This window comes from Chiloscyllium plagiosum, unplaced genomic scaffold, assembly GCF_037043375.1.
Source record: "Chiloscyllium plagiosum isolate Xiang-an unplaced genomic scaffold, Cpla_swu_hap1 HiC_scaffold_18, whole genome shotgun sequence".
Lineage (NCBI taxonomy): Eukaryota > Metazoa > Chordata > Chondrichthyes > Orectolobiformes > Hemiscylliidae > Chiloscyllium > Chiloscyllium plagiosum.
In genome coordinates, this window is record NW_028270156.1 from 31914538 (window position 1) to 31939062 (window position 24525).

At 41.6% G+C, this 24525-nt stretch overlaps 1 protein-coding gene across 5 annotated transcripts in view; it reads right to left on the reverse strand.

The window, feature by feature from the left end:
* Positions 1–24525, reverse strand: part of LOC122557727 (transcriptional enhancer factor TEF-1) — a 234556-nt gene that overhangs the window by 8546 nt on the left and 201485 nt on the right. For 3 of the 5 annotated variants that reach the window (XM_043705651.2, XM_087996407.1, XM_043705648.2), the window contains 7 exons: positions 17270–17404; positions 15276–15322; positions 13561–13622; positions 12956–13080; positions 11878–12051; positions 4856–4996; positions 129–281 (listed from right to left, as the gene is read on the reverse strand). In XM_043705651.2, coding sequence (XP_043561586.1) covers positions 129–281; positions 4856–4996; positions 11878–12051; positions 12956–13080; positions 13561–13622; positions 15276–15322; positions 17270–17404 — 837 coding nt within the window. Of the gene's footprint in view, positions 1–128; positions 282–4855; positions 4997–11877; positions 12052–12955; positions 13081–13560; positions 13623–15275; positions 15323–17269; positions 17405–23227; positions 23240–24525 lie in introns of all 5 variants that reach the window. The other 2 variants (XM_043705647.2, XM_087996408.1) reach the window with 2 other exon arrangements.

Genomic DNA, 24525 nt, shown 5'->3' on the forward strand with positions numbered 1-24525 from the left:
ATTAAGCATTCACTATTGTATCCACTCAAGACCAGGGCTACAAGACTTCCTCAAGTGTACAATATCAATAAAGGTAACTTCACTAATCAGTGTGTTCTGGAGTTTTAACTTAGCTCAAAAAAACTCACCAACAAAATAGTGAAGTTTTCCAAAACACTGTTCATCATGTACTTTTCTGGTAAGTGTTTAAGCTTGTGAATAAAGTTGATCATATATTCACACATGGGAGAACGGTTTATTCTGTACACAAAGCGTCCATTCTCAAACCTTGCATACTCAGTCTAGAAGAAATGTTGAAAGAAATTATTAAAGCAACAACTTTTGATAAGGTTGAGTCTCCTATAAACCAAATCCAATTGATCAAAATTTCAAGTATCAGTTTTTCAATGTTACATATAGTTAATGCCTCCATTCAGACTCCCCTAACTGCTGTGGACAACTACAGAAAAGAAATTCACAAAATAATTAAAGGTGAGAAATGTCACTTGGACTATCAGATGGGTAAAGACCTGATGTGTGGAGGTTGGGCAAAGGATATGGGAGAGCTCAGGCCCTAGATTACCAATTAGTACCTGCAGGGTGCAGATATAGGGCTCTGAAAGGATCAGAATCCCTCAGTGTGGAAGCAGGCCATTTGGTCTATACTGTCCACACCAACCCTCTGAAGAGCATCCTGCCCAGACCTACCCTACATGTCCTATGACTAATCCACTTAACCTGCACATCCCTAGATACTATGGGCAATTTAGCATGGCCAATCCACCTAAGCTGCACATCTTCAGACTATCTACAAGATACACACTTTAGCCACGACAATGTGTGTATGTAGTGAAAGCAAGAGTTCCAGACTTCTGCCACCTTTTGTTTGAGGAACTACTTCTCAACTTCTCTCGTAGATGAGCTGGTTCTGACTTTAAGGTCACATCCCCCATGTCTTACTGACTTACCCACCAGCAGGAAAGGTTTCTTGTTCTACACAGAATTAAGAATATAAAACACAGAAATAGGCCTTTTGACCCAAACGGCCCATGCTGCAACTTTAATTCTACATGAGCCACCTCTGAAACTCACTTTTCCCAAACCCATAGCTTATTCACTGATTTCTTGCTTGATAAGATTAGATAACCTAGAGTATGGAAACAGGCCATTCAGCCCAACAAGCCCACACTGACCCTCCGAAGAGCAACCCACCCAGACCCATTCGCCCACCCTATATTTACCCTGACTATTGCACTTTACACTATGAATAATTTAACATGGCCAATTCACCTGGCCTGCACATCTTTGGACTGTGGGAGGAAACCGGAGCACTCGGAGGAAACCCACGCAGACACGGGGAGAATGTATGGAGTTTGCAAAGTCATCAGAGGTTGGAATCAAACCCAGGCTATTGGCGCAGTGAGGCAGCAGTGCTAGCCACCATTCTTCTTGCACCTCTTCTATTTCCCCTTCCTGTAACTCCCTGTGGTACAAGGTTCATGCTTGCAAGGTTCTCTGGTTAAAGTCTTTTTGCTTGAACTGCCTATTAGATTCATTAGTGACTATCTATGCCAATGATTCTTCATTCCATTTTTATGAAACACTTTCACTATGCCTTCTCTATCAAATCTTTTAATACAAATGAATCCTTGCCTAACATTTTGATGCCTGGCCTAACAATTTCTTTTAAAAATTCTAAGGAGTTTCAATCAAATTAACCTTTAATTTTCTATATTCCATGGAATTACAAACCACTAATCCCTCTTCAAAACATAAAACATGAGAAGCCGAGTATTGTTCTGCTAATTCTGCACCACACTCCATCAAGGCTAGTTTAGATTACTTTACAGTGTGGAAACAGGCCCTTCGGCCCAACAAGTCCACACCGACCCGCCGAAGCGCAAACCACCCATACCCCTACATTTACCCCTTACCTTACACTACGGACAATTTAGCATGGCCGATTCACCTGGCCTGCACATCTTTGGACTGTGGGAGGAAACCGGAGCACCCAGAGGAAACCCACGCAGACACGGGGAGAACGTGCGGAGTTTGCACAGTCAGTCGCCTGAGGCGGGAATTGAACCCGGGTCTCTGGCGCTGAGAGGCAGCAGCGCTAACCACTGTGCCACCGTGCCGTCCGCAGTTCTGCGGAAAATATCAAATAGAGAATTCTCAAGCCATGTGCGAAATAAATCTTGGTTTCCTCTAACAACAAATTTTAAACTGTAAATTCAATCTTGTTAAACCTTTGAATTTGGGTCCTAGCTTGGATTTAGGTTACTTAGGCATGGTCTGGACATGAGAGGGAGGCAGGGGTCCAACCATGCAGAATGTACTTCACTCGTGGTACATGGTATTAACATTTGTACTTACAACTTTTTTTAGGATATACAGTACAACTTCAATTATCTGAATGAGACGGGTGGGGAGTATTTTGTTCGGATAACTAATCTGATCATAATCAAGCAGTAATTTGAGTGCCGGTTATCGAACATGCCTCAGTTTTCCGGCAACGCACGCTACAATGCCTTTTAACTGAAACTGAGTTGCTTAGTGCCATTTTTACAGGACCTTGAGATCTTGTTTGGATAATCCGAAATTCAGGTAATTGATTTTCGGATAATCGAGGTTGTACAGTATTTAACAAAAGTACGGATTTGGATCACAGGTATAGACTTTAATCCCATCCCACTCACCCCATACCCATATTCCTTCTTGACACTGACCTGCCTCCCACTTTACAGGGCTCAGTGAGGAATGTTGGATAGCTCATGCTTGGACCTATCATAGACGAACACTTCAAGTCAATCCCATTGGTCACGCCAATAAGGTAGTCTGGCAGCTTTTACCGTTCAAGCTAGAATTGGGCAAGCAGGCAGAGTCTCCACTGGGGGTTCCCTCGTGCTCATCACAGGTGGTCCTCCCCACAAAACAAGACCCCCACCGTCTTAAACCCAGCCTGCCATGCATCCTTCACTCCCTTGCTGGAGGTATTGCCAGTTGTGACATTGTGATTTTTCTGACATAGTGCCTGAAGGAAAAGGCATAATGGATGGACAGTATTCTCTCAATCAGGTAAATGAGAGCTGGAGGCACTGCGGCCAGTTTGGTAGGTCCTGGTAAGGGGGAAAGTGGTGGGTTTGGTGAGGACAGACAACACCCTTCCAATAACAGCAGCCATTACAGACAAGTGGATGTGACCACTCCACAGTACATGCGAACAGGAGCCCATATTCCTAAACTTCTCCATTGACTGAAGCTGCCAAATACTCCTGGGTGCTCTCCCCACATGATGGAGAGTGAAATGCCAAAAGTCACAACATGAATGTTAACAGGCCACTAATTAGTTCAAGTGGCCGCTGGGCAGAACAGCCATTAGACACCATTCCAGTCATGAGCAAGGGCGATTAGGGTTAGGAAGATGACTACCTCCCACTAACGTCCATAGAGGAAAAATGCCCTCACCTTTCAGCTTGCCCCAAGGCTTAGAGTCATACAGCACGGAAACAGACCCTCTGGTCCAATTTGTTCATGGCAACCGATCATCCCAAACTGACCTAGTCCCATTTGCCAGCACTTGGGCAATTTCCCTCTAAACCCTTCCTTATTCATAAACCCATCCAGATGCCTTTTAAATGTTATAATTGAAATGCCTCCACCACTTCCTTTGGCAACTTGTTCCATACTTGCACCACCCTCTGAGTGAACAAGTTACCCCACAGGTCCTTTATAACTCTTTCCCCTTTCACTTTAAACCCATGCCCTAGAGTTTTAGGCTCCTCTACCGTGGGGGAAAGACCTTGGTTATTCAAACTATCCATGCCCCTCATAATTTTATAAACCTTTAAAAGATCATGCCTCCGATGCTTCAGAGAAAAAAAAGCCTATTTAGCTTTTTCTTTATTGCTCAAACTCTCCAGTCAGGTAAAGTCCAGCCCACATGGCATAAGGTTAGAGGAAGCAGGTTTAGAATGGAATTGAGAAGGAACTTCTTCACCCAGAGGGTTGTTAATCCATGGAATCCCTTGCCCAGGGAAGTAGTTGACGCTACTTCAGTAATTGCTTTTAAAGCTAAGGTAGATACTTTTTTGAAAAACAAAGGAATTAAGGGATATAGAGAAAACACTGGTAAGTGGAGGTGAGTCCACGAAAAGACTGACTGTGTGAAGTTTGCGCATTCTCCCAGTGTCTGCGTGGGTTTCCTCCGGGTGCTCCGGTTTCCTCCCACAATCCAATAATGTGCAGGTCAGGTGAACTGGCCATGCTAAATTGCCCGTAGAGTTAGGTGCAGGGGTAAATGTAGGAGAATGGGTCTGGGTGGGTGCACTTCGGCGGGTCGGTGTGGACTTGTTGGGCCGAAGGGCCTGTTTCCACACTGTAAGTAATCTAATCTAGAGATTAGCCATAATCTTGCTGAGTGGCAGAGCAGGCTCGATGGGCCGGACGGCCTACTCCTGCTCAGAGTGTTTATGTTCTTATATATGTTCTAAGTGTGAATAGCATTGTAGATGGTACAGTAAAACCAATCCGAGCCTCATTATAACACGGCTCAACAACCAGGGATGGTTGACAAATGCAGGGCAATTCCCATAATAGCAGTCCAGAAACAAAGACAAACAAATCCATTTAAGTACACCGAGTTAGGAACACAGGAACATCCATTTCAGCTAGCCTGTTCCACCTGCCTTTCTAAATTCTTATTGTACCTGCATACTCATTTCTTGAGATTCTAAACAATGCACATTCCAGTTTCCGAGAACCATTTCTTCGGTGTGAACCACTTTGGTAACATATTCAAGAGAAATTGCTTGGATTTTTCCAGGTACAAACTAATTTTATTGCATCCAAATTGCTTTGCCTTGAACAAACTCACCTCTACTTTTTCAACTACTTGTTTTCCAAATGAGCAAACCTTGGTTGAGCAAGTGATTGTCATGTTTTCTGAGCTCTCATACTGACTAGTGACTCCATAAAATGCTCCTGCATCATCCTGAATATTACAATTCAGGTCAGCCTATTGGATGAAAACAAAAGGAGATATTTAAATCAGAAAACAGTTTCAGGAGAGGAAGCAAACACCATGCTTTGCCTTTCACAATGACAGAATATTACAAAGTACTTAAGACCCAATGAAGTGCTTTATAAAAGTGCAGTAAACATGGTAATGTAGGAATTGCAGCAGTCAATTTGTACAAAGTAAGGTCCCCATAACAGCAAAAAGACAATTCAATTTAGTGTTGCTTGTTGTTGGATAAATATCGTTCAGGCAACTAGGGAGCACTGCTCTTTGTAAATGTGGTACCAGATAATCTTTCATATCCACCTGAGGCAGCGAGTAGTCCCTATCTCTTCCAAAAGACAGCATGCCCAGCAGTGTGGTACTCCCTCAATATGGTCAGGAGTTTCACAGGATTTTGTGCTCAAGTCTCTGGGGTTGACTTCCAATCCATGCCCTTTGAGCTCAGAGGCAGGAGTGCTACACACTGAGCCACATCCAAGACTTCATTGAACTTAGGGTGACACAGTGGCTCAACGGCTAGCAATGCAGCCTCACAGCGCCAAGGACCTGGGTTTGATTCCGGCCTTGAGCGATTGGCTGTGTGGAGTTTGCACATTCTTCCCCCCGGCTACATGGATTTCCTCTGGGTGTTCCAGTTTCCTCCCACACCCTAAAGATGTGCAGATTAGGTGGATTGGCCACATTAAATGGTGCCTGGCAAAGTGTAGGTATGGTGAATTAGCAATGGGAAATACAGGAATAGGGTAGGGGTCTGAGTGCAATGCTCTTTGGAGGGTCAATTGATTCAATGGACCAAAAAGCCTGCTTCCACACTGTAGAGATTCTATGATTCTGTAACATAAACTAAACAGCTCAGAATTGGGATGTTGCCAAAGTGCTCAACAGTCAACTAATTATTTTTGAAGTTCAGTCAGGGTTACTGTGACCTTCACTTTAACCTATCAGTACATGATAAGATCCAACAAACAGCAATTCAGATTGATCACTGGTTCACCTGATTTGGTGATCCAGATTGAAGGATGTTCGGGGAGAGCTGCTTTTTATTCCAAACAGCTCTGTGGGATCTTTTCATATTCAACTGATCGGAGAGGAATCTTGGTTGACCTCTGATCCCCCCACGATTACATTCAAAAGCCTCGGTCACGATCTCAAATCTCTGACATGATTTAGTGCAAGTGCTTACTAACTGTAAAAGATTACTAACTTTTTCTGAAGCTAATCTGCACCTGTAACAATTTGTGATGCTTCTGCATTGACAGCTTGTGTAAGATCAACACAAGATGTACACTATCCTTGGAGAACTTAGGTTTGAGGCAACAATTTGTACATTAGCTAATTGCTGATATTAACACATTATTTTTGTAAATGCCCAGGGCACAAAAAAACAATTTTACATGTTTGCTTTCATGTCACTTGGCTATTCTGTCCAATTGAAATCGTAATCAGAGGGAGGGAGGGAGAGGGAAGGACAGCGAGCAAGCGAGAGGGAGAGAGGTCAGATTGCCAGCGTCTTAAATTTTTGACCATAATTGCTATCAGCTGTGGTACAATTACTTTTGGAAGGCTGTCACATACCATACATCCCTACTGCCTACAACAGCGAACAATAATGCTGTTGAACCTGGTTCAGTTTTCACAAGTAATGTACTGAATATTTTACAAACAAATTATTAATACTGACCATTCTGAAGAAATACAGAATTGACACTAGTTACAGGATAACACATGGTATGAGGAAGGGAGCAGCGTAAACGAAAAGCTGCCTGATGGAAATCCTGGAATAACACTAAGAGTTTGCCAAACTGAATAATGAAATTCAAACACCAAGGCCTTTTCGAAATCCAAGCCAGTCTAAACAAAATCATTATGCAGTGTACCAGATTTTTTTTTCCACCCTACAAATACAAGTTCCTATTTTTCCAATTCTTCCTCTTGCTTTCCTGGAATCAAGGTATTTGTTCTTCATGGTCAAAACCATTCCATGAAAGCCAACAGTCCTCTGACATTAATTCTTCAGTGGGTGGTACCTATGCCTTTCAGTAAAAATGTCATGAGTTCAAGTCTCACATCAGATGTCTAAACCTGGAAATTGTCCGAATCTCCACTTCCTACAACCCCACCATTGGAAGCTGTGAATTTCCGGTTGCCCAGACCCTAAGTTTTGGAAATCCCCACACAAATGGCTCCACCTGTCTCCTCCTATGGCTACAGAGCAGGTCACACAGGCTAGGAATTCTGTGGTGCGTAACTCACCTCATATTTCCCCAATACTTGTTCACCATCTACAAGGCACAAGTCAATACTGTAATGGAATACTCTCCACTTGTCTGGATAAGTGCAGCTACAACAACACTCAAGATGACTGACACCTTTCAGGTCAAAGGAACCAAATTTATTGCCACCCTATCTACCAACTTCAACATTCTCTCCCTCTACCATCAAGTATACAGTGACAACAGTGCATACCACTTACAAGGTACATGACAGAAACTCACTAATGCTCCTTCAACAGCAGCTTCCACACTTAAAAGCTCTATCACCTGGATAAATAAGGATAGTAGATCACCCACACCATTTCTAAGCCACACATCATCCTGACTTGGAACCATCTCCCCATTCCTTCGGTGTCATTAGGTCAAAACCCTGAAACTTCCTTCCTAACAGCATTGTGGCTGTCCCTACATACCAAGGACTGCAGCAGCTTAAAAAGACAGCTAATCACCACCACGTTTAGGGATGGTTAATAAATGTGTGGCTAACTACACATCTGAAGTATCAAGTGAAAAAGATACTCCATGAAACCTCTCTCGTACACCTTTTCTATGCATCAACTAACTTGCCCTAGTATTTTCTCGATTTCTTCTGTAATAAATTCTAACAGTACTCAACAAGACATTGAAAGATTCTACACAGGAGCAAAAAGAAAAGATTTTGAGGAGAGATTGCACAAAGTTGGCTTTTCGGAAGTTTTGGGTAATTTGATTGAACATTTTCAGGGTTTCAGAATAATTTGAAAGGGTAGGGAGAACGTTGTCCCTAGTGGTAGGGAAAAAGTGAAGGCAACTTTATTTAAATTCAGTGCCAAGTCATTCCAGAGAGAACTTTGGAAACTTTTATTCATGCAAGAAATAGGAAAGCTCTCTCAAAAACTATTAGATGGAAACTCAAAATCTGATAGAACAGTTTGGTTGACAAAGGCGCTTAGAGCCAAGGCAGATGGAATATAAACAAAAGAGGAATTGCTGACGAAACCAGCAGGTCTTGCCGTAGGGAGAAAGCAGAGTTAAACGTTTTGAGTTCAGTGAGTATTCATCAGAACTGATATCAACTGTTTTCAGCATAAATACCCCTTTTTCCCAGCTGCTATTGGTCTAAAGATCTATTCTGAAACAACAACAACAATGGAAATATTGTTGTATTTCACAACGTTTTTTATTTGTTGTGGGCACCCATGCAAAAACACCCAATGTACATTTTGTATGGCTCATGTATAGTTAAATGCAACTCACATGGTCTCCAGCTTGATTAGATGATGAGTTAACTGTAACTTCCCGTGTCAGTAAATATCAAATAGATTAACCAGAAAAATCATGAGCTGAACAGCAGACCTTGTAAAATAATTCTTCAAACGTCAGCAAAATTATTGCTTTTTGATCAGGGAAGAAGTTTTACCAGACACTATAATCGTCCACTCATATATTCAACAAACAGATGCTGGCTTTATGATGCTGTAGGAAATGTTTTTTCCAAATTTGTAGGACAAGAATGATTTGTGCATAAATATTATCAGAATTCACTTGGGTTAATGGAATTGGTGAGTTAAACCTTGGAGCAATTAACTAAACACAATAATTGGTTTTATTTTTAAAACGTTCCACAATTCAACCTGGACCTTACACCTTGTAACTGCTGAATCCATGTAGTCTCAAAAGAAACTTTAACTTATCCAAAACTCTGTTGACCACACCCTGCTTGCCCATCATCCGTTTGTATACCAAAACTAACAAAATCCTTCAATGCATTCTTTTCGAAATCCTCATTTAAAATTTCCACTTCCACCACGAATAGAATGCCCAGCACAGAAGCAGTCATCAGTCCGACAAGATTTTCCTCCTATTCTACTTCCTTTAACGACATTAATATATCTTTCCATTTCTTTCTCTCAAGTGCATTTAGCTTCCCTTAAAAGCAATTATGCTACAATAGATTGCACAAAATTGCATTTTTGTCATGCATTATTGCAAACAGTACATATGTACTCATGGTATCAATTAAGAGTTGATAGATAAAGAAGAAACAGCAATTCTTGATTCCATGAGTTATCTTATGCAAGCATAATTTGCAACTGAACATTAATTAGTACGCTGTGTACAAAATATAACATACCAAACAATGCCTTTATCTCATATTTCCTATACTATGCTCTTCCATTTGACTTCTACATAACTAGTATATCATCACCAAAATGCATTTTTCTTAAGAAGGACAATAGTCAATAAAATATGACATGATATATCTACCTCCCAGAGCATAAACCAATGCACCATATGCAAAAACTCACCTGTAAAGTTGCTAACCTACATCTGTCACCTCTTGGGAAGCCGGCCTGTCGTGTTCCCTGTTCAATCTGTTGTTGAAACCTTTAGTTGTTGGGAATTTATCTTTGCAAAGCCAACAATCCTGCTCTATAGCTCTCATCAACTTTACTGTTTGTGGAGTATGATGACTTAATAGTCACTTGTGTAAGTAGAAGAACTTTGAATTTGAAAAGTAAATATTTGTCAGGCTGCGGGGAGAGGAGGAAGAGGTGGTGCATCTAATTGGAGAGACTGTTCAAAGACATGGCAAAGCCACAACAGACCAAATGAGCTCCTTCAGTGCTAAGATTTTATGATTATCTACTAGATATTAACTTGGTGACACTGGTTTTTTTTTAAAAAAAGCAAAAATCTTGCTAAGAAAGCATGCCAGAGCTTCAAACCGAGCAAACACCAAACAGAAAGTCAATCAAATAAGTCAGTCAGTAGGGCCATGAGGTTTTCTCTTGGTCACTGGGCTCAAATTCCCAGTCTAGTGTGTCATCTGAATCCATGTTTGTTATCCAGATGTCATTTTGCAAGCTATTGAAGAGGCCACTAGATGGAGCTCTTTGCAGTTAGGAAGGAACAGGACTCAGGAGCTTAGAAAAATCTAAAATTCCTGGAAGGCCTAAAGTAAAACATTCCTGTTGCAGTCACAGTTAGGGATTGCCAAACAGGATTGCTGTGGGCATACAAACATTGCAGGGGATTTTTTTCCCCATGTTCTTTCAAAGAGTTTTATAGAGATGGCAAAATTACAGTGCTGGAGGCTATTCAGCCCATTTGTCTATGCCAGCTCTTTGAAAGAACAATCCAATTAGAACCACTCCCCAGAACTTCTCCCCATAACCCTTGTAAATCTTTCCCTGAATATTCATCAAATTCCTTTCCAAAGGTTACACTAAATCAGTTTCCACTACCATTTCAGATACCGCATTTAGATTAGAACAATAAGCCACATGAGACAAAGTTTCATCTCACCACTCATTCTCTGGTCAATTATTTAATCTTTGTGCTCTGGTTAACTAACTGTTCCACTACTGTAAAATGTTTCTCCATGCCTATTCTATGAAACAGTTTCACCACACTGAACATCTCTAATAAATGTGTTAACCGTTGCTGCTCTAAGGAGACTCTGAATGAAGAACCACTCAATTAGACAGCAAGTGATCCATTTGATTGCCGACTGGTCACAGGAAGACAATGTGCTGCATGGATGGGTAGTTGGGTGATCAATGGAAACAGCTCCCAGTTTGGATGATGGAAGTGGTGCGGACATGAGATGGAACCTCCAGAAATACATCCAAGTGGAGATTCTGTAACGGAGATATCTGTAGCTCAAACTGTACTGTCACACTAAAGATGAAGTCGCCAATGTCCTACCAGACCACAGGGCTGGCTCTCTCATTATAGAGAGACAACTGACAGTGATTAATCTAAGGGCCACCACTCCTCAGATGAGGGGAGAGATTGAGAATGAGAATCCTCCATGGTAACTTCAGCCAGTATGGGAACTGTACTCAGACTGTTGCTGTCAGCATGCATCACAAACCAACCATCCAGCCAATCGAGCTAACCCCCTAAAAATAAATATGGAGCGCTTCACAAATTTGGGTGGAGATAATTAATTGTAAGATCCAGCAGCAGGTATATAACTTAGTTAGAGCTTTACCAACACCAGATGGCTGACAATATCAGATAAACATCCTAAACTTTATGAATAAATATTTTGATGTTGTCATTGTCAGTGTGCCGGTATATATTTTTAAATCTTGTTGAAAGAAACTTCATGTCTTCAGGTCAGGGTGAAATCCGACTGAGACAAAATTCTTGTAGTTAATAAAACTTTAGCTGACCAGCTTAGTGCTATGCTTTATGGATAAAGTTTCACCTATATGATTAGAATTCCAGAAGGAACCAACATTAGTGAGAAGGTACTCCAACACCTAAAAGACTGTAGCTGGGCATTGCAGCAGTAAACTAGGAATGAAAGAACACATTTGCATTTACGTTGTGCTTTTCACATCCTGAACATCCGAAAGTATGTACTTCAAAACCACAACGTTATTTTCCTGATTGTAGTGAATGAATTCACAGCACTGAAACAGACCACGTGACACAAACTGCCCCCGTGCTTGTATTTGTGCGCACTCTCACTCTTCTTCACCTAACAGTGTTGGCATACTCTTTTTTCACCCTCATCATCTCCCTTTACATCCACCTGAAGTACAGATGGAGACTTGGTTCAATGTCTCACCTGAAAGATAGTACTCCCTCAGCACTTCTCACACTTACCCAGAATTTCACAAGGAAAAAAGCATTATGGGGTCCTTTCCCATATAGTTCTTTAAGGCCACCTTTCTTCTCTGGGAACTTATCGTAAATTTGGCGAATATCCACAGATTCAAGCAAAGGGTCGCTGTAGGAATGGTTGGTCTGTCCAATATGTACAAAGAGGTGTTTGTTGTACTATTATGAAATAAAAAAGTTACAAAGTTAATACTTTTAAAAGAGTCAATCCAACCCTAACCCTATCGGCTTGCAAACTAGAAGGTTGGAGGGTAGTTCACAGGCTTGGGCAAATAATCCAAATAATGAGAGTTCAAATCCTATTGTGCCAGTTTAAATTCCAAACTAACCCAGCATAAATAAAATCTAGGAAATTGAAGAAAGTGACCATAAGCTGTCGGAATGCTAGACAAACCCAACCTGGTCAACAATGTGAATTTATGGAAGGGAAGGTGCCATCTTTATTCATTCTGGCTCTGACATGTGACTGCAGGCCCATACTAATGGGGGTGATTCTTAGCTGTCCTTAGAAATGGCCTACCAAAACAACAAAGGAAACAGAAGATGAAAAATAATTGGAAGCCTTGCCACAGATTCCAAAACCATTACCAAATTAAGTAATATACGTGCATCCTATCATAATCATTGATCAGTATTTTGGACTTACTGTTTTAAAACAACTTCAAGACTGAATTAGGTTTCAGAATAATGTAGGAAGTTAGTCGACAATAACCCTGATATTTAACACAGCACTGCCAAGTTCTCCTTCCTGCTCTTTCAACAGAGATATTAGGCCACTGAAAACAATGGCTCTGAGAACCTTTGGGAGGCATGGATGGGACTATTTGGTGGAGGCTCATTAAACCTCCTACAAAAAAACATCACTACTTTTAAAACCAGCATGTTTGTGGAGAAAAACTGAGGGAATCACAAGTCAAAAATTCGTGATGCTTCAGGTTGCTATACTCAAGATATACAAGTTGCAGTGTTGGATGTGCAGGCTGCAGCATCATAACCTTCAGATGAAAAGGAAAGAGGAGTTTCTGGAAAGATGATATACTCAAATAGTCTTTAAGTGACTTACTGAGTCTGGGTCCCTCTGCTGTTCGAGAAAGGCCGAGAATTCCACAAGTCTAAGTTTGGAAGTTCCAATAGATCGGCCTTGCCATGCTGGTACTGAGGGAGTTGGGGCAGGTGTGGATTCGTAACCTGTATACACAAGATACAACAAAAATCTGTCCTTGGAACATATAACCATAACATGAGACTATAGAATCATACAGCATAGAAAGCTATTTGTTACACTCTATTAGCAGTGGCTCTGCGAAATAATTATCTTTTAGTTGTTCCAAGTGGTCACTTAGTTGCATCAAACTCTATCAAGCAATTCAAGAATGCAGTAGCCAACCCATCTATTTTTTCCAGGAAACCCAAGTTTTCAATAATATTAAAAATTTAGAAGCAAGAACTATTTTGGATAATCAACAAACCATTGCACCTTTGAAGCAACAATGATCAGAGAGCATATCACAGATGAGCTGGGTCTCAAGCAGGTATTCAGAAATCTCATGAGGGGTTTAGAGAGGAAGAGTGAGCAAAAGGCAGCAAGAGCAAAAAGGGTGGGACAGGAGAAAGAGAGATTAAGAGGAATATGGACGCAAGAGCTTTGAAGATTAAAGTGCTTCTTACCTGAAATGGATGTTGTAACTGCTGGTTGGCCTGCATACGGCTGCTGAGCAAAGGGCTTCACACTGGGGCAAGATGAAGATGAAGTAAACATTACTGTATGTCAATTGTCACAACAAACCTAATATAAACAAATAACTCTGCACTCTAAATTTCAATGAGCTAGTATGCAGTGCATAGATTCAAACAAGATCTATCCCAGGATTGAAATGAATCTAATGTGGTTCTTAGCACCCAACACTAGAAATATGATCAGACATTGCATACATTGGCATTGGATACGCAAAAGGATGTTCCTATTCTTACTTGTCGAATTGCCATTTGAATTTCATGGGCTGATTTGCACACAGAAAGCGCGTACAAATAGTAATGTTGGCTCAGGGAGCTATTTTGGTCAGGATACTAGGAAGCACTCTCCTGCTCTAATTGAAGTTAAAAATCACACAACACCAGGTATGAGTCCAACAGGTTTAACTGGAAGCACTAGCTTTCAGAGTGCTGCTCCTTCATCAGATAACACAACCACCTGAAGGAGCAGCACTCCGAAAACTAGTGCTTCTAAATAAACCAGTTGGACTATAACCTGGTGTTGTGTGATTTTTAACTTTGTACACCCCAGTCCAACACCGGCATCTCCAAATCAGGGGTCTGATTTGAAATAGTGACATGAGTTTACTTACTGCTACCAGCAGGGGCAGACTTGGCCCTGTTTAACATCACTCATCAGAAAGACAGCATTTCCAACAGAGCAGTATTTCCTCAGTACAACAATAGCAGGGTCAGCTTTGGTTACAGGTTCTAGCTTCTAGAATTGGCATCTAATTCACATTAGATGAGAATGCAACCTAATAAAGTGACATCTATACATAAAATCCCATGCCAAACTTAGCAATTTTAAAATATATCCAAATTTGCACGTTCAGAATTGTTTAAAACAGTGATTGTGATAATCTTGAATGCATTATCTAAAGCTCTGCTAAAAGCAGATCTAATGCAACTTTCAAAAGGAAATTGGGTAAATATTTGAAAATTGGGTTAATATTTACAGGACGGTGGGTAAAACAGCAGCGCAAACAAAACTAACTGGATCACTCTTTGAGAGACAAAAATCGTGTCACTGGAAAAGCACAGTGGGTCATGCAGTATCCGAGGAGCAGGAGACATTTCAGGCATAAGCTCTTCATCAGGAATGTGTGGGGGGTGGAGCTGAGAGATAAATAGTAGGGTGAGGATGGGGTTGGGGGAAGGTTGCTGGGAAGGCAGCTGAGGGGTGATTGTGACAGGTCGGTGTCATGAGGGGGGTGAAGCGGATAGGTAGGATAGATTAAGAGGGTGTTAGGGTGTTGCCAAGTTGGAGGGTGGTACCTGGGAAGAGGTTGGGGTTGGAGGAGTGGGGGAGAGGGGTTTGGAAACTAGTGAAGTAGTTTAAAAAACAGCAAAGCAAATGTTGAGAGGCAATTTCTAGCTTTGTACAGTGGTGTAAAGCTCACACTTATAGAATCTGGGAAGGTTGCGATTCTGGTGATGACAGTTTAAGAGCAGGATGCTTTATTTATAAGTTTCTGAAGTGGGTGGTGCTTGAAAAACCTTGAATGAATAAACCACGATATGACATCCCACTACATTAGACAGGGGACAACAAGGACGATAGTGGGACTTAGATGGGAATATACTTGCAACTCAAATAAGTCTTGGTCGAACTTGCACTATTTACTTACTCCTGTGAGGATCCTGGTTGTCCTGTTGGTATCACACTGTGCCAGAACTAAAGAAAGCATAAAACATGTTAAAGAAACATATAACACTCAACATGAAAACAATATTTTAATATTAAAACATAATGAAATAAATCACAGAACATGGCAGAGTTGGATGCCAACAGAGAATCACTAAGTTTTTGGATGCTGCCTCCACAGAGTCGTGAAAACCTGCAGCACAAGAAGAGGCCATTTGGTCCATTGCCCTGGCCCTTTGAAAGAGTGGTTGAGGACACTACACAGACCAGATACTTTGCCTTTACACAGGCTGGCCAGTTTTAAAATGGTTCAGACATCACTAATGCAACCAGCGATTACAGGGAGAGAGAGGTGTTGGAGACCACCCAGCCTGCCCACACTTGGAGCTTGCTCAAGCCAATTTCGGGGGGGGGGGCGGGGGTTTCTTTTGGCATTTCTGGCCTCTTTCCCTCTCCATTTTCCCTCAATTGTTTTACTTTCCCTCCTGTCACTTTCCCTGTTGCTTTCCTGCATCAGTAGGACTTTCATGCACACACTCTTGGAAGAACACAGGTGTAGAGGTGAGGCGTGAGCACAGAGACAAATGGAAACAAGGAGCAAACAGGAGCATAGGGGTGGCTTGGTGGCTCAGTGGTTAGCACTGCTGCCTCGCAGCGCCAGGGACCCAAGTTTGATTCCAGCCTTGGGCGACTGTCTGTGTGGAGTTTGCACATTCTCCCCGTGTCTGTGTGGGTTTCCTCCGGGTGCTCTGGTTTCCTCCCATAGTCGAAAGATGTGCAGGTCAGGTGAATTGGCCATACTAAATTACCCATAGTGATAGGTGCATTAGTGGGGAATGGGTCTGGGTGGGCTACTCTTTGGAGGGTCGGTGTGGACTTGTAGTGTCAAAGGGCCTGTTTCCACACTGTAGGGAATCTAATCTATTTCTTTTAGGAACGTGAGGAGGTGGGAGGCCATCCAGTCCCTTGAATCTGTACTGTAATTTTTAGATAACATCTGATCTCCTCCTCAATTCCACCCTCAACCACAGGAAGAATATCATTAAATTGGAGAAGGTTTAGAAATCAATGACTAGGATGTTGCCAGAAATGGAGGTTCTGAGTTATTAAAAATAGACTGGAAAGACTAGGACCTTTTCCACTGGCATGTAGGAGGCTGATGGGCAACTTTATAAAGATTTATAAAATCATGAGAGGCAGAGATAAGGTGAATAACAAGGGTCTTTCCCCAGGATGGGGGAGTTCAAAACTAGGGGATACATTTTTTAAGATGAGAGGAGAAAAATGTAAAAAGGACATGAGGAGCAACTGTGTTTTTAAACACAGTTGTGTGGAATGAACTGCCAGAGGAAGTGATGGATACAGGTACAGTTACAACAGTTAAAAGACATTTGGATGAATATGGGACTAAGAAAGGTTTGGAGGGATATGGGCCAAACGCTGGCAAGTGGGGTTAATTTAATTTGGGAACATGGTTGGTGTGGACTAGTTGGACTGAAGGGTCTGTTGCCATGCTGTATGACTCTGACTTTAAACTCTTGATATCTTTAACAATAACTTTCCACCTTGGTCTCAAAAGTATCAATTTATGTCTACAATCTCTAGTTTTTTGGGGTAAAGAGTTCAGGATTGCCACTGGCCTTTCTAAGAAAAAAACTTGCTTCCTGATTTCACTCAACAAGCTGGCTCCAATTTGAAAATGGCATCTTTTTTTCCTATATTCCTTACCAAACAACATAGTTCCTCTTTGCCTACTCAATCAAATCTCACATTTTAAACACTTCGATCAGTTAACCCATCAACTCCATGGGAATACAACTGACATTTACATAGCACCTTTAGAAAACCAAGTTCAAACAACCTATGCTCATAACTTAATCTTTTAAGCACCGCCTCTCCCCCCCCCTCAACAATAAAGAGTAGTATGAGACAGACTCCATTGGAGGTACTGCCTTGCTTTAAAACTAATTGACTTACCCCAGGTGCTGCTTGAAAGGATGGGCGGGCAATACCTGGTAGGCCCAGTTTATGCTGGATGGTTGTTGCTGATACAATCTGTGCAGAAGACATTGCCGCCATACTCTGAAGGGCTTTATCCTTCACTGCTTGATCCTGGGATACAACACAACACAACACACTCTTACACTCATGTTTCAACACAACGCAAAGTGCTACTCCCTGAATCTAGAGCTGCATGCTTCACCCAATTACAAACAATAGCTTCCAGTATATAACTGTCTTTTAAATGGAGAAACATATTAAAGTTTGTGAGAAGATTTGTAGCTCGGGTGCTCGTTGCTGTGGTTCTGTTCGCCGAGCTGGAAGTTTTTGTTGCAAACGTTTCGTCCCCTGTCTAGGTGACATCCTCAGTGCTTGGGAGCCTCCTGTGAAGCGCTTCTGTGGTGTTTCCTCCGGCATTTATAGTGGCCTGTCCTTGCCGCTTCCGGTTGTCAGTTCAGCTGTCCGCTGTAGTGGCCGGTATATTGGGTCCAGGTCGATGTGTTTGTTGATGGAGTTTGTGGATGAGTGCCAAGCTTCTAGGAATTCCCTGGCTGTTCTTTGTTTCGCTTGCCCTATAATGGTAGTGTTGTCCCAGTCAAATTCATGTTGCTTGTCGTCTGTGTGTGGGACTACTAGGGATAGCTGATCATGTCGTTTTGTGGCTAGTTGATGTTCGTGGATGCGGATCGTTAGCTGTCTTCCTGTTTGTCCTTTATAGTGTTTTGTGTAGTCCTTGCATGGGATTTTGTACACTACATTAGTTTTGCTCATGCTAGGTATCAGGTCCTTAGTTTTGGTGAGTTGTTGTCTGAGAGTGGCTGTTGGTTTGTGTGCTGTTATAAGTCCTAGTGGTCGCAGTAGTCTGGCTGTCATTTCAGAGATGTTCTTGACGTATGGTAGACTACCATACATCAAGAACATCTCTGAAATGACAGCCAGACTACTGCGACCACTAGGACTTCTAACAGCACACAAACCAACAGCCACTCTCAGACAACAACTCACCAAAACTAAGGATCCGATACCCAGCATGAGCAAAACTAATGTAGTGTACAAAATCCCATGCAAGGACTGCACAAAACACTACATAGGACAAACAGGAAGACAGCTAACGATCCGCATCCACGAACATCAACTAGCCACGAAACGACACGACCAGCTATCCCTAGTAGCCACACACGCAGACGACAAGCAACATGAATTTGACTGGGACAACACTACCATTATAGGGCAAGCGAAACAAAGAACAGCCAGGGAATTCCTAGAAGCTTGGCACTCATCCACAAACTCCATCAACAAACACATAGACAGAGACCCAATATACCGGCCACTACAGCGGACAGCAGAAACTGACAACCAGAAGCGGCAAGGACAGACCACTATAAATGCCGGAGGAAACACCACAGAAGCGCTTCACAGGAGGCTCCCAAGCACTGAGGATGTCACCTAGACAGGGGACGAAACGTTTGCAACAAAAACTTCCAGCTTGGCGAACAGAACCACAGCAGAAACATATTAAATCTGGTTGTGAATGGCAATTCAGTCATTCCCACAAAGTCAAGTGAAATTACCCAAATAAACGTCCTGTACCAGTCCTTCTTTTGCATCTTCTCTGCTCTTGTGCAATGAGATGTGTTCAAATAACCATATAGCACATGAGGAGGCCACCCAGCCCCAATGATTATACTGGTTCATTGAAAGAACTATCCACTAATTCCACCATCTTGACTCTTGTCCCATTACTCCACAAATAACTTCTGTTCAACAGTATATTTAAACTCCTTTTGAAGGCTTCTACTGAATCACCTTCCTTCAGGCAGTGTATTCCAAATTATAACATCTCACTGCTCGTCCTTTCTCAATTATCTTTTGTGCTCTGCTCACTGGCCTGTTTGCTAATGGAAACTGGAGTTTCTCACTATCTTCTCATATTAAAACCCTTCAAATAATTAAGCTTAATGTTCTTTTTAATCCAAATACTGTAATTAGATATGTGTTAGGTGCAGCATTGGAGGTTCTACTGTTTATTGTTATTTAATGAATTGAAACTATTTTTACAAAACAGATGCTTCAGAAATTGTTCCCAAATTATAGCACACAATAACTGTTTACTGCATTCAAGTGACTTTCCAATGCAACACAAGTATTTACACATTTATTTGAAATGGGTGGACGTAGTGGATACTTAAGATGGTGCCTGGAATGCCAATCAAGCAACATTCTACACCTGGGCAGTGTTGAGCTCATGTATTGAAACTGCATTTATCCAAGCAAATGAAGAGTATTGCTCAACTGTCCTGCCTTTTGCCTTGTAGATGGTGGACAAGTTTTGGTGAGTCAGGAAGTGAGTTACTCCCCACAGACATCCTACCCTCTGACCTGCTAATGTAGTGTTAGTTGTCATGTGATTTATCCGGTTATGTTTCCAGCAAATGCTGGTGGAAAACTCAACAAAGTAATGGAATTGGGTGCTACAGGATGGTGGTCAGGCTTTCTTTTCTTTTAGATGTAGGTGCAAGTCAAAAACCAAAACTGAGATGCACGAGATGATTTGTGTCAACAGCACAGCAAAGAGACCAGGAGAATAGGTGAGCTGTGCAGAACAGGAAACTTTAGCAGTTTTTATCAGAGTGAAGGAGTAGACTGTGCAATGTGTCTCAGCACTGAAACATCAGGGAAATGACAAAGAACCATCGCACAATTGATTCAGCCTCCATCCACACTGCCCTGGATGAAGAATGCTGCACTGTCAGACAGGTAGTCTTCTAGATTAGATTAGATTACTTACAGTGTGGAAACAGGCCCTTCGGCCTAATAAGACCACACCGCCCCGCCGAAGCGCAACCCACCCATACTCCTACATTTACCCCTTACCTAACACTACGGGCAATTTAGCATGGCCAATTCACCTGACCTGCACATCTTTGGACTGTGGGAGGAAACCGGAGCACCCGAAGGAAACCCACGCAGACACGGGGAGAACGTGCAAACTCCACACAGTCAGTCGCCTGAGGCGGGAATTGAACCCGGGTCATTAAATCAATGCTATGTGTCTGCCCCCTCAGTTGAAGGTAAAAGGACCCCATGGCCTCATTTCTAAAAAGTAGGGGAATTTTACTTGGTTAATTTTTATTTCTCTGCTATCTACAACTGGCCATTTGTCTCAATGCAGTTTGGTATGCATAAATTTGCTGATGCATTGGTTTATATTAAAACAGGAACTGCATGCCACAACTTGAAAAAGGAACATATGCAGATGTGGAAAGAGATCGGGAGTGGAACTAATTGGATAGCTTTCATATAGCCTGCACTAACAGGTAGATGCAATGGTCTCATGTGTTGTGACATTTACTGATACATCTTTTAAACATAATGCAAGACCAAAAATAATCAAACAAGTCCAAAGATGTGCAGGTCAGGTGAATTGGCCATGCTAAATTGCCCATAGTGCTGGGTGCATTAGTCAGAGGGAAATGGGTCTGGGTAGGTTACTCTTCAGAGGGTCGGTGTGGACTGGTTGGCCGAAGGGCCTGTTTCCACACTATAGGGAATCTAATTTAATCTAAAAAATATCTCTGATCAAGTTATTACTAAAATATGGTCTTTCTACAAAACTAAAACTGAAAGCATGAAAGCATGCTTCACAATACATAATTAAACAATTAAAAAACTGACTAGTGGACAGCAGAAGCAATATATTGACTATTTTAATTCACACTTATGCCATTTCACACATGATGTGTCAAATTAGTCATGAATCTCTTGGTGAACTAACAATGTAGGTCCAGTTGTACATGTAATGTGTGTTATACACTTAAAATAAAAGGGAATTCCAATTTAATTCTGCTCTTATCCTTCAATATCATAACATCTTAATGCGTAATTCCCCAACTGAACAAAGGATGCTGGATATCGTGTCCAACAAACATTGCTTTATGGGCAAATCTGGAGTGCTAGCAGGCTGTTTGATTGCAGAGGCATCAATATGCTCAGTAAACATGCGCTCATCCAAAATCTCTCTTACCTATCATCCTGGCGCTGACTGACGTACATTGATAACAGGTCCGTCAATGCTTCAATTTTACAACTCCTATCCTTGTTTCAACTCTCTGCACAGCCTCATCCCTCACTTCCTCATTTTCTGTAACATCAACCAGCCCTCCCCAGATTTGAGCAGTTCTTTTATTCTGGCGTCCTACGCAGAACAATTTATTTGCACCAACAGTAGTGGGTGTGCATTGGGACCCCTGAGTCCTGTGTTCTGGAGCTACCTTCAACTACCAGAATTCTTCTTTCTCTCTCACTGTCCCCCTTTAAGGTCCTGTTTAGAAACAGTTTATTTAACAAAGCTTTGATGATCTGTTCTAATACATTCTTTTACGGTCTGATACCAATATCTGTCTGATACGTGTTGTGAAATTTTAGTACATTAAAGGTGCTGTATAAGTGCAATCTGTGTTGCAGCTGTTGTCAGCCACCTCTCAAGTCATTCACTCCGTTGCAAGAACTCCAGTTAATTCCTCTCCACCCAACTCTTTGTCCCACAGTCAAAATGTCTTAAGGCCTAGTGTGGAACCCTCATACCGAATAAGATTTTACTTTTGATTATGGAAAGATTCATTTTTGATCTTCTGTTTAAAATTTATTGCAACATGGACATAATGATTGCTCCTCGTGCACTACCCAACTAAAAACAGTAAAGCTAGAATCTGTGTTTGCGATCTTTTAAATGCAAATGTGTTACTCCAAAAAGCCCAGGTTCATGTGCTGTAACCGTTGTCATCTCATTCAAATACAGCAGAACTCTATGCATCAACAAGTTAACTAACAAGAACAGATTGTTGTGGTCAGCCCCTCAAACCTGCTCTGCCATTCAGTCAGGGCAGTCAATGGGTAATGTGCATCATTTGACTCCAAAAAGCCCCCTTGGTTCCATAATATTTAACAATCCCTGTTGCTATCAAAATTTTATGGAGTGTAAGACAACTTAACACTTCTGATCTGTGGCCTTTCTTCAGAACAATCACAGAGTCAAAATGTTAACTCTGCTTCTTTCTTCACAAATGCTGCCTAGCCTGCTGAGGACTTCCAGGGTTTTCTGTTTAATTTCCACGATGTGCTGCTGTTGTAAAAATCCAGCAACCTGTCTTGAAATTTTCAAATTGGCCCAAGAGCTTGCTTTCTTGTGTGGAGAACTATTCTTTGGCATTTCCCCTGAACAGTCTACCTCCAACATTTAGCTGATGCACTTCACTCCCACCTCCCAAACATCAGTGTAAATAGATTTCAACAATGACATAATTTGGAGATGCTGATGTTGGACTGGGGTGTACAAAGTTAAAAGTCATACAACACCAGGTTATAGTCCAGCAGGTTTAATTGGGAGCACTAGCTTTCAGAGCGCTGCTCCTTCATCATACATGAAGGAGCAGCGCTCCGAAAGCTAGTACTTCCAATTAAACCTGTTGGATTATGACCTGATGTCGTGTGATTTTTAACAATGACATAGGTGTCTTAAATCAAATCAGTGGAACGCTGCCAATAGTTCAGATGTCCAGCACATACAACTGTTGAAGTCCTACTGTGGATGGACAGCCTTGGAATTTGGGACAATTCTCATTTCAGGGCTTGAGATGAACATGTTTAAACATCAGAGTCAAGCAATTAGCTCATATATGGCAAGCTGGCAAGTGGGGGAGGGGGGGACAGAGCAGGGGGCATGCAGGGTTGTCAAGGAACGAGCAGGCTGGCATGCGGACCACCGTAACCACTGTATCAGAACGGCAGGCAGCAGCAGCAAGCCTTCCCAGAGAGAATAAACCTCTCTCACGTACATAATTCTAATTAGCCAAGCAAACAACAATTTCTCCCAGACACCCAAGCACTCGGATAAAGTACAAAATGAATAAGCATCAGTCTTTTGAAAATACTTACCATGTTCGTCACCTGTTTGCAATAATAGATAGTTCGTTAAAATATTTTTGGATGATAGAATAAATAAAACCAAATTACATTTGTTTTTAAAAAAAAATCTCAACAGCAAATTGATACAAAATGGCAAAACTGTTCTGGATTTTCTCCTTGTGTAATTTAATGACACCAGTAAATACTGCCCCTTTATTTACCAATGACACACGGATAGTCCATATGTTACCATTTGTTCAGCATCAGCATCAGCTGCCTGCTTGTAAATGTCCAATTCAATCACAGCACCAATAGGAAGAAATAGCAGCAAAATTGTTCTTGTTGGTTTTAAAAGCTTTGTCCAGCTGTCTGACTGTTTGATCTGCGTAGTTACAAATTGCTCTCGTCACAAAGTTAATAATTGTTGCCCTCTTCTCCCTTCAGCCATCACCACCAGTCCACCAAAGAAACACACACAGAGGAAAACTGTGACTGCTTTGCTTCCCATCTCTAACACCCCATTCCAGGAAAAGCAATGTCCCAAAATAGTGGATTTAATGACAGAAGCTAAAGGGCAAAAAAATTAACTCAGGCACCGACTGAGTGGACAGCTTGGTAGAACAGTCTGCTTTTCTTTTAAAGAATTTTGTTTTTGTTGAAACTCATTTTTGCTCTCTCGTCATAGACCTACACAGGAGGAGGCCATACCACCCATTGTCAGTTCTCTGGAAGAACAATGTACTTACTTCCATTCCCTTTCTTTCTCACAGCCTTGAACATTTTTTTTTCAAATTATATGTATTTCCAATCCACTTTTAAAATTTACTTTTAAATCTACTTCCACCAGCATTTAGCAAGCACCTTCCAAATCATTATAACTCTCACTCATTCTCCTATCTGGTTCTTCCATGAACTATATTAATGATTTGGAGGAGCCGGTGTTGGGACTGCGGTGGACAAAATTAAAATTCACACAACACCAGGATGTAGTCCAACAGGTTTATCTGGAAGCACTAGCTTTCAAAGCGCTGCTTCTTCGTCAGATCGAGGTCCACAGTGGTGTTACACTTCTGTCATTGGAAACAAGTTCTCCTTACTTACTCTATCTCAATCCTTCACAATTCTGTTAAATCTCTCCATGACTTTCCCTATCTTAAGGAGAACAATTCCAGTAACCCCAGCCTCTGCGTATGAATCTTTTATCCCTGGTAACTAACATTATATAAATATTCTTTGTGCTCTTTCTAAAGATTTGTTTTTGTAATTTTTTTCCACATTGATCTATGTCAATGATGGGGCTTAAAGCAGCTACCAACATGAGGTTCCTT